Source organism: Taudactylus pleione, unplaced genomic scaffold (genome assembly GCF_031769625.1).
Source record: "Taudactylus pleione unplaced genomic scaffold, aTauple2 ptg000988l, whole genome shotgun sequence".
In the NCBI taxonomy this organism is placed as follows: Eukaryota; Metazoa; Chordata; class Amphibia; order Anura; family Myobatrachidae; genus Taudactylus; species Taudactylus pleione.
In genome coordinates this window covers 114636-125322 of record NW_028285389.1, presented here as the reverse complement: position 1 = coordinate 125322, position 10687 = coordinate 114636, and the positions used below count along the sequence as shown (strand labels likewise).

Genomic DNA, 10687 nt, shown 5'->3' with positions numbered 1-10687 from the left:
GGACAACACTGACCCCTAGTGATGATGGGGGAATACTGCTTACACCTAGCTATAGGTACAGTACAACACAGCTAATATGGACAACACTGAGGTCTGTGTCGGACCGCTGCACCTGTGACCGCCAGGACTCGGAATAAGTCTCTGGAGCCGCTAAAGCTGCCGGGAACAAGGTAAGTGTCCGCTGGGCCACCTGGGACGTTAGGTCGACATTCCACCATGTCGACATGCGACCCGTGTAGACATAATGAATATTGTCATGGTCACTGCTGACATGCTAAGCACATTGCCATGATAAATGTCGCCCTAACATAACACACCCGTGGTAACCATGGCCGCTGCTTCCCCACCTCCTATATTTCAATTATGTGTAATATTAATTTAATTTCTTACAACATTTCATAAAAGTATGTTACAGAAAACACAAGGAATGAGAAGACAAATGTATAAAAAAAACACAATAAACATTCATCATTATTATCTTTGTGTTATTTCCTTTACATGTTACTTAGTAATTACTATGACGTAGGAAGGGGATTTGTAATAGATAATACTGAGAATGATACATCTGGAGGAAAGATAAGATGGAACAGATTGGTGGCAAAGTAATTCACTGACATCCGTTTAATGTTACGTCGTCTAAGAAATCTTCCACGCCAGTTATAAACTGGTCACAATTTGTACCGCTGCAGTCGGCTGATGTCGGCCACCATTCCACCCAAGAGCTGGAGTCCAGCGGGTATTCATACCTGCAAATGGGAAATCAGGGCGTAAGTACAGACTGCGGTCATGACCATAAAGTAAATTAATATTAAAGAGGAGAAAAAACTGGGCGTTTCAGTGTTAATCTGTTGTGGGGTACAAACTGCAGCTCACCAAATGGGGGTGGCAAACCCCTATCAAATGCAAGAACAAAGAAAACAAATATGGGGGCGCTGTGGAACCAGTATGAATGTATGTAATGTCTAAAATACAAAATATAAAATATCAATGTGAGCACAGAAATAAAAAACAGATCCTATAGGTACAATATAATTATAGTAAATGTCTGACCTAATGGAAGAACTAAATAAGTAAGCGACAATGTGGCCACATAAAAATAAACCATAAAAAATAAATATTAAGTAAAAAATAAAAAATATATATGCAAAATAGTCCACACAGAACCGATGAGGATCGCGAATATAGCTCCACTGTACTCCACTGTCCCCTTGAAGAATTCTGCTGTGGACGAAATGCGTTGGGGGCCTGCGCCTCACCTGACTTTGTCCTCCGTATATATGAAATAAGATAAGCTTTTTATTTTTACAAAGCTCTGTATTTATCTCTATTTTTTATTTATTATTTCTATAGTATATCTCTTTTTTAAATAGTGTCATTCATGTCTTTCCATTCATGTTTTTATGTTGGTTGTCTTTATTAAATTTGTACTTTTATATATATATTTTTTATGGTCTAGATCTATTTGTTAGACATATCCTACTTTATTTATTTATTTATTTAATTAGCGGTTTTTGCACATTTTCTGCACCACAAAGCACTTTAAGGCGCTCTGACCTAATCACGCTGTTCTCACACACATATATATATATATATATATATATATATATATATAGCTTCCTTTTTTACACATTATAAAATATAAAATTGCAGAATGCACAACCGTAAACATGTGAATAATAATTTTAGCACAGCTGCAGCTAACCGTCATTTTGCAGCGAACGCGACCAGGGGGCGTGGCTTGCGCGAGGCATCTGAGAGCCGAAAAGTGAGGAACTAAATATACCGAATATCTCTAGTGGTTAAGAAATCCTGGTCGTCCTGGATCAGCTGTCTGTCACTCAGATTCAATAAATATCTATTGCGGAAACGAAACAATCCTTCTATAAAGCGATCTTTCTCTTTCTTATATATAAGATATCACAAATATCGGTGATTGTTGATTGTTAGTATTCTGTAGAAACTGGAACCTATGGATTAGTTATCACACAGCTATTTATGGTCCTGGGTCTGAGCGGTATGTAAGTCTGAATGTGGCCGCACATACTGATTTTAGCTGTGTGCGCCTCCTGGGCTGTACATGGATCTTACAGCACCTTACTAGCAAATCTGACTTCATATCTAAAGGGGCACATCCACTAGACGATCCACTCCCTGTCCAATCTCTAAACGATTTTCCCTTGAAATTTTATCTTTCAGTCTGAACGATTTGCAAACGATCTTTAATATATCAAGTGAAATTGACCTGCATGTTCGGTCGACTGACGAGAAGATCAAACGACCAGCCGGAGCGCGCATCGTTGATCGTTAACGACCAAACACTGCACGATTTATAAACGATTTTTAAACGATTGAACGATAACGACGTCGTTATCGTTCAATCGCCTGCTAAAATCGTGTAGTGGATGCCCCCTTTAGGCTTTTCTCAGTATTGGGTGGAAGGGCATTACTTGACGGGCAAATGGACGGCAAAGGGGTATTTGCACAAAAGAGGAATGTACTGTGGGCATGTAACTCTTCATTCGACAATGTGTTTTGTGATTTATTCTCAGAACCTATATAGCCAATAGCAGCGGAAAGTGAGCTCCCAGACTGTCCCCTAGAGACGATGTTTATTTGTTAATGTGCTTTTTTATGGGATGTAGTTAGGAAGCCGACGGTCTAAATGCTGACTGCCGGCTTCCCGACTGTCTAATCCCGGCAAGGTACTAATCACAGGCGTCGAAATCCCGATGCCTGTCAGTAGACCTACGTCGGTACGAAGGTAAGCCGGGCACCGGGAGCGGACAGCCGGGGGGATTAGGTTTTAGGGCTCCTGGGGGAAATTAGGGTTAGGCACCCCCCTGGGGGGGGTTAGGGTTAGGCATCCCCCGGGGGGAGGTTAGGGTTAGGCACCCCCCTGGGAGACTTTAGACTGCGGGGAAGGGGAGGTTAGGTTTAGGCACTTAGAGGGGGGTTAGGGTTAGGTACTAGGGGGAGGTTAGGTTTAGGCACTTAGAGGGGGGTTAGGGTTAGGTACTAGGGGGAGGTTAGGGTTAGGCACCCCTAAGGAAGGGTTAGGGTAGGGAGTAGGGTTAGCAGCACTTACCTTAATTAGCGATCGGGATCTTCGCCCCTGCCGGGCTTCCGCTGTCGGGATTTGAACCTCCGGCTATGCGGACGGCGGTAATACCAACTACACCCCTTTTTTATATCCTGAATAATAATACAGTATAATAACGCCGCAGTATTACACTATCTTACCTCATTTCTACATGGTCACCAAAAAATGTGAGCATGTAATCAGTCGGCTGGCGTTTGGGTGCAGCGACGGTGGGCGTTACAGAAGTCGGGAGGGGTGTCGGCCCCGTTTGCTGGGCGTGCTCAAGCCAGTGGCTGCATCCTTGGATGCAGCTTCACTGGCCCCGGCCGCGTGATTTTGCCGGACATCCTGACTAAGCTGAGGGTTACACAGATGTCCGATGGTCACGCAGTTGGTCCGATGCAGCGGATCAGCGAAGTCGGCTGTGGGCGCGTTTTTACTTAAGACCCCTCTTGCGGCTTTAGCATATATTAGCACGCGCAAAGACACGGTGGCTGTGCTCACCAGTATAATGTAAAAAGTCTTTATTGAAGATATATATATATATATATATATATATATATATACTCAATACTAACGTGACATCATATAGAATAGTTAATACTAGTGTCACTTACTGAATATCTGGGTCATCTCGGATCTGGGTGCCTTCCTTCCCCATAAACAGATATTGTTGTCCCTCATCTATAATAAAGTCTGTGCACATCTTCTTCTTAATGTAGCGGATGTGTTTGTTGACTCTCACGGACGACTTGCCTGGATGTGAAATAAGCATAGAACATGGTATAGACACATGTAGGGGTACAGAGGGTTGCAGGTTCCCTCAGGCATTGCGTGCGCCTTGCCCCTGACATTCCATGGCGGCTTCAGGTCTGCCCAGTTCTGCCTCTTCCCATAGAGGGGTGGATTGGCTGGATCAGGGGAACGCCGATCCATGAACAAAATGATAGAATTCTTTTTACGAGACATAACGGTTTAAACAAAATGGAAGAGGTGGAGAAGGGGGTCATGTAAATGTATCCCCACCCACAAATGGGCTGAACGGTTATGCAGTGGGAAACCAGCATTATCTTATATATTCCAACTCCCTGGCATATTTCATAGAGGACTAGGGGGTATATCAATTCAGGGCTATGTTAGGCTGTGCACATTGCCATATATTCCCGGTAGCCAAACATGGTTAATTTTCCTGTGCACCTCTATGGACTATGAGGGAAAATAATCAAAACTACTGGTGACGAAGAGCCTCCGTCCCAACCGTTCAGGAGGCTGGTCACGCGTCACGGTCATCGTTCTGAATTTAATTCCCCCTCTTCGTGTATTTCCGCCACTGAAGGAAAACATATAAAGGTACCACAGCGGCGTATAGTTTATTTAGGAGAAATAGAAGTGGATGAGACCACCAGTTTCCTATTTTAAGGCCATGTTAGGCGATTGCACTGTTCAGGTTGTGTCACAAAGGGTCTGACCGGGTGGAAACTCATTTTCCATTATTTGCGTTTCCACGATACTGTAATCCCCTTAAAACAAATTTTTTTCAATTTGTAATTATTCTCTATAGAGATAAGCGGTTCAGCCTTAGGGCCTGATTCAGACCGGACGCTATGAGCGTACGCTCGCTGGCTAACAGGGGCCGGCTATTTAAATCATGTGCTTGCACTGCGTCGCGTAAAGCCGCCCACTAAGTAATAGCGAGCGTCCGCACTATGCCCTCGCGCCTGTATAAAGACGCCCCTTTGCCACTCGCAACACACGTCATCTCCGGCAGTTGTAGGAGTAATCGGGAACATCGAGAGCCATCGGAGCTGCTCGCAGCGCTTGTGGTAGCCTTTTCCCACCACAACATTGCGAGCAGTTCAGGCTAAGATACAACCCAGTCACGTGTGTAATGACGCTACTTTGCTAATTATGCACGCCCATTAAACGCCCTTCTGACGGTCGGGCACGCCTGCGTTCGCACAACCACACCCCCGTTTTTAAGCACCTTCCCCTGTTACCACCCACAAACGGCGCTGTCTGTCACTCAAAGTAGCGGCCCGACTGCGGGCTACGGGCGAGCACTTTCCGAACGCAATGACTGGTTCGTCCACGCGCATTGCGACTCATATGCATGCACAGATTGCGAAAAATCGCTCGATGCGAGCGAGCGCAGCTTACCGTCCGGGTCTGAATCAGGCCCTTACTCCGTTCTTTTCCATCAAATTAGCGTAAGTTCGGATTTATATGGGCTATCCAAAACACGTGATAGCCGGATAGCTAATAAGATTAGTTTTTCAGATCCGAACGTAACCGAGCCAAAACCAAAAGGCTCATCTCTAATTCTCGGTCAGATTTCTGCACCCAAACCCCCTGTTTAGTATAACCGGCCTCTCAGCTTCGGACCCTTGTTCCTGCTTATGGCTCATACCTTTATTAAAGAGCTTAAGAATTTTCGCTGTGTATTTCACAAAGTCGCCATCTTCTTCCGACTTCACGATCTGCACTTGACAAGCTGTAAGGGAGATGACAAGGTAACTGCTACGTTCTCAGAAACCCAACTTTGTGCCCGGGTGTAAGTCCGGGTACACACTAGACTCTAAAATGGACGATTTGCTGATTTTAGACAAATTGGGAGGACAAATCGTCCGCATCGTCTATTGCGCGCTCCCGTGCATCCTCCATCTCACCTTCTGATCGGCTGATCAGAAGTTATCGCCTGCGGGGCTGTGTAGTATAATGAAGGACGTAACAAGTGATCGTTCCGCCGTTCATTACATCTTCTAGTGTGTACCGGCAATCTTGCATGGTCCGGGGCAAAGGTAAATCACCCCGAGCAACGGCAAGATTGCCAGGTCATCTAGTGTGTACCCGGCCTAAGTGACTAGTAATAACATAAAAGTTACACAAACCTCCTGCCCTGAGATAGCTGCTCTATAGTGGTCAATAGCTGCATTTATAAAATCAGACCACAGCCTAAGGAAAAAGTTGTACCAGGTTTAAAAAATATGATGGGACGGGAGCATCACAGTGCTGGGGAATAGGCGCAACGCAGACGATTTTAACATATTGGTTTGAGCGCGCCCTCCTGCAACTTTTACTGGGAACTTCTGGCTGCAGATGCTACTTATTACCTGTGCTCCGTCATGCCGTGTCCAAGTTTTATATTTCCTCTCTGGTCACCAGGCTGAGAATAATATATATTATTATAGAGCCGTATGTTACTGATCAGGTTCTCTCACCGTATACGATGTCGCTCTTGCACGCAACGCTCTTTCTGTCCTCTATTGTTGTCCCCTGATCCAATTTAGTCTTCAGTTTGGGGCATTCACCTGTACGTAGAGGAGACATTAATTGTTACAATGTGTCAGAAACAGATACTGTATTATCTGCACCCTCACGTCTGACAGTGTTATATCTTATGTACAGTATCACACATCACTGCGGCTGTTACAGTATAAACGTACAGGACCAAACATATATATATATATATACACGTCCACACAGGCGGCACTCTGTCCTCCAAATATAACAATACAAGAGGTGTAACGTATAACATTGGTATATACATTGGTGTATACATTTCACCTCTTGTATTGTTATATTTGGAGGACAAAGTGCCGCCTGTGTGGACGTGTACATGAGAGGTCATCTTCGGTTGACCTTTTCTTGGAGGGCACCTGCTACAGTATTTTTCATACATGGGAGTGCCACCCTAAGGAGGACTTTATATATATATAATTGGAGACAGGCCTGGCAAAAAGAAAAGTTAAGTGTTACTGTATGTTCATGATTTTCCTTATGGGGTGTTTTCATAATAATAATAATAATAATAATAATAATTAATAATAATATACGGTTTGTGCCATAGTAAAGCTCAAAGGACGGTATCACCCCTGGGGGAATCGGTATGATTTACCGATGGACGCATGTCCGACGGTTCAAATCCCGACGCCGGAAGACCAACACCAGTGAAGATCCCGACAGCAGCTAAGGTAAGTATAAAGTAACCTCACCTAACCACCCCTAACCCTAACCCCCCCTTAGGGGTGCCTAACACTAACCCCCCTCCCAAGTGCCTAACCCTAACCCCCCTCTAAGTGCCTAAACCTAACCACCCCTTCCCCGCAGCCTCAACCTAAGTCTCCCAAGGCGGTGCCTAACCCTAACCTCCCCCAGGGGGTGCCTAACGCTAACCCTCCCTTCCCCTAGCCTAACCCTAAGTCCCCCCCGGGAGCCCCTAACATAACCCCTCCCCCCGCGGCTGTCCATGCCCAGCTTACCTTTGATCGGGCTCTTGGAGTAGGTAAAATGACAGGCGTCGGGATTTTGACGCCTGTCATTAGACCCTTACCGGGATTAGACAGTCGGGATGCCGATGGTCAGCATTTAGACCGTCGGCATCCCGACTGCATACCCCCTGGGTGGCATGGGTTCTGGCATGGTGTTGATATGAATACTGTATAATGGTTACATGGTAAAGTACCTTCAATGCATCTACAGGCGTCTCCAGTACACACCCGCACCAGGTTGTAGTCCGTGAAAGGATTGTAGAATATTGTGCACTGTTCATCTGAGGGAAGAGAGATGAGGTTGTGAGACCCCCGGAATTAGCTACAGATTATTGTGCGGCAGAAATGTCCCAACTGCTGCTGCGGCTGAGAGCAACGCTCTACCACCCGCCCCTACTGACTCATATCAGCACAGACAGCCTTGGTGCATCATGGGAAATGTCAGCTGGAGAGACACGGCCATAACTGAATAACCACCCGGTGTCCCCCAATCTGGCTGGCCGTACCTGTTTCGTGGAACTCATAGACTTTGAATACTCCGGGGCTCATCATGCCGACTTTGAACATATTCCTCACCAGTATCGTAGTGCAAATATACTCATCAGCTGGGATCTGCGGTAACACAAGACAAGGAGGGTCATTATGGGCAACGGCCCGAGGCTAAGCCGCGCGTCACCATCAAAGGCCGCCATACCCAGTCGTAATGGAGGATGACTTTCCCGTCTTCTATGCTGTATTCCGTAACGTACTGATCGACTCTCGACACGAGCTGTAAAAAAAGAAGAATGTATAATGGAGGAGCAACGGTGAAAGCGTAGCGTCATATTGCGCGGTGTCCATAATGGAGGGAACTGACGGTAATGGTCCGGAATCTGACTCCGAATGCGCCAAATGTCACAATTTTTACCAAACTGCGCATTCGCCATTTAGAGTTGCTGCGCGCAGTTCTGAGTCGTTCGCATCTAGTTGCGTTCGTGGGCATCTAACTAGAGTTGGGACTTATTCTGAGTTGTGTTAATGCAGAGCCGCAGACACGGAGGCCACGTTCGGATGTATAAACTGCAACTGCCATAGGGTTGGCGCAAGTGTCGAAGGTGCGCCGATGGTGGAGTGCTCAGAACCACCGGCGGTGTTACGCCACGCATGGGCCGTGAAAGTGGGAGTCTCAGGGCTTGCACATTCCGGCACACGCTAGTACACAAGGGGGAGGCGGAAAATAGAATTTGCATATTATCGCCACCGCCACTCCGCCAGTATACGCACCAGTGGCTGCAACTGCGTCCACTCTGAACCAGCATCTAAGTATCGCTTTAATCTAACAAAATCCAAATCCAGGGACAGAGGGCCTAATTCAGACCCGCTCACGATCGCTGAGCGCTCGCAAGCGGGTCGATGTTGGCCAAGTGCGCATGCACACGACGGAGGTGGCTCCATCGTGCGCATGCGCGAGACCCGAATAACGACGGCCAAGCCGTCGTTATGGGTCTCGCACCAAAGGGGGCGTGCTGTCGATGGTGAGTGACAGCACGCCCCCTTTGGTGGGCGTGCCGGGGGCGTTGCTGCCCAGACGGAGGCGTTCCCATGGGAACGCCTACCGTCTGGGGCCGGCCCCACTGACACGTGATGTCAGTGGGAGTGCTTTTGGCTCTGATAGAGCCAAAAGCACTCCAGGGCTTGCGGCAACGAGATCCTACCGCAAGGGTCTCGTCGCAAGCCCGATGGTCTTGACCATCGCGACCATCATTTTGGCTGCTCGCGATAGCTGCGGGTGGTTACCCACAACTATGCGAGCGGCCAGGAGGCCGCTCTTAATTTCAGAGGGATGGCCCTGATTCAGAGCGAGCGCTCTGTCAGAGAGAGAGACCCCTACCGGAACCCGTCCCTGAGGTGTGTTAGTAGTTAAGTGATTAAGTGTTTGCAAATGAGATAACTACTTCCAGGTTTGAGACCCGGCCACGCTACTGCGTAGGTATGCGCAGTCATCAGACCACGTGTGTGTGAGCTGCCATTGCGATCCATAGTCCAGAGGCTTCAATGGCTTATGCATTCTAGAGTTGGTAAATTCACCATTTTATCAGCCCCCATAATAACCCATGGGAGCTGCTTTTGCAAAGAAAAAGGGGGGACCGCAGCCAGGGGCGTATTGAGAGAGGAGGGGGCCCGGGTGCAGTCTCCGTCCGGGTCACCGTCCTCTCTCCGCGACGGCCGGCAGTAGACACTGGGCACTAGTCTGTGCCAGAGTCTACTGCACATGTGCAGGTCACCGGGGAAATGGCACGGCAGCCATTTTCCCAGTGATTTCCCTACTGCTCCTGCGCAAAACGCCAGGAAAATGGCCGTGGTAGACATTTTCCAGACGATTTGTACAGCGATGACATCACCGACGCGGGACTCCGGAGAGGTAAGTATTGAATAAATAATTGCACGGTGTGCTGTTGGGCTCCCCTGGCCCCAGGGGCTCGCATACACCACCTACCCTGCACCCATTATAGATACCCCCTGATCGCAGCTAATCTCTCTGGTATCTGCTGCAGTCCCCAGGGGCCCGCGTATGGCGTACACCACATATCCTGCACACATTATAGATACCCCCTGATCTCTCTGGTATCTGCTGCAGTCCCCAGGGGCCCGCGTATGGCATACACCACATACCCTGCACACATTATAGATACCCCCTGAACCTAGCTAATATCTCTGGTATCTGCGTCCCCTGCTCATACATCACTCAGTGGATCCTTAATATGATTACTTTTGGGATATTTTTGGGGATAAATATTCCCCTAACACGATTAATGACAATTGAGACACCTCATTCTCAGTAGCAGTAAAGTGTTGTCTGTGATCCTACAATGTAAACCACACACAAAAAAATCCACAATTATCTACATATATTTACAAGCCGGTGGCGACCTTATTTAATTGTTTTTCGTCGGCTTCCAGTCCCGTAACAAGCGTGATCTCCATGGCGGCCTGGCCAGAGTTGGGCAATTCATTTTCTTTGGCTCTGTACCTACAATGGAAGGAAATGGTGCTTACTACAGATGTCACTGTACAAAATGAATAACTAAAACTTTAGGAATACCTGGATGAAACTTGCGTAATTGAAAGCTGGAGGCGCTATTTATTTATATTACACATGGGGCAGAGAAATGTACTGTGACATGCACCCCGGACCCCGGCTCCAAAATGGGGAGGGGAGGGGTGTGTAGAATACACTTGCTCCCGATGCCATGGCCCCACACTACAACACTGCATACAGCCGCCTATGTACAGGATAATGATGCCACTGCACTTTGTCCGGCGATAGGATTACCTGGGTAACTGTCAGTGCAGGTAACAT

General features: G+C 47.3%; 1 protein-coding gene across 1 annotated transcript in view; it reads right to left on the bottom strand.

Annotated features, from left to right (window-relative positions):
* Positions 1 to 607: 607 nt before the first annotated feature.
* LOC148454487 (complement C5-like) overlaps positions 608 to 10687 on the bottom strand; it is a gene marked incomplete at its 5' end in the record, with an annotated part of 46585 nt that continues 36505 nt past the window's right edge. The window contains 8 exons of the mRNA XM_088460912.1: positions 608 to 746; positions 3697 to 3835; positions 5487 to 5570; positions 6298 to 6387; positions 7542 to 7628; positions 7854 to 7959; positions 8042 to 8116; positions 10258 to 10357. Coding sequence (XP_088317038.1) covers positions 608 to 746; positions 3697 to 3835; positions 5487 to 5570; positions 6298 to 6387; positions 7542 to 7628; positions 7854 to 7959; positions 8042 to 8116; positions 10258 to 10357 — 820 coding nt within the window. The remainder of the gene's footprint in view (positions 747 to 3696; positions 3836 to 5486; positions 5571 to 6297; positions 6388 to 7541; positions 7629 to 7853; positions 7960 to 8041; positions 8117 to 10257; positions 10358 to 10687) is intronic.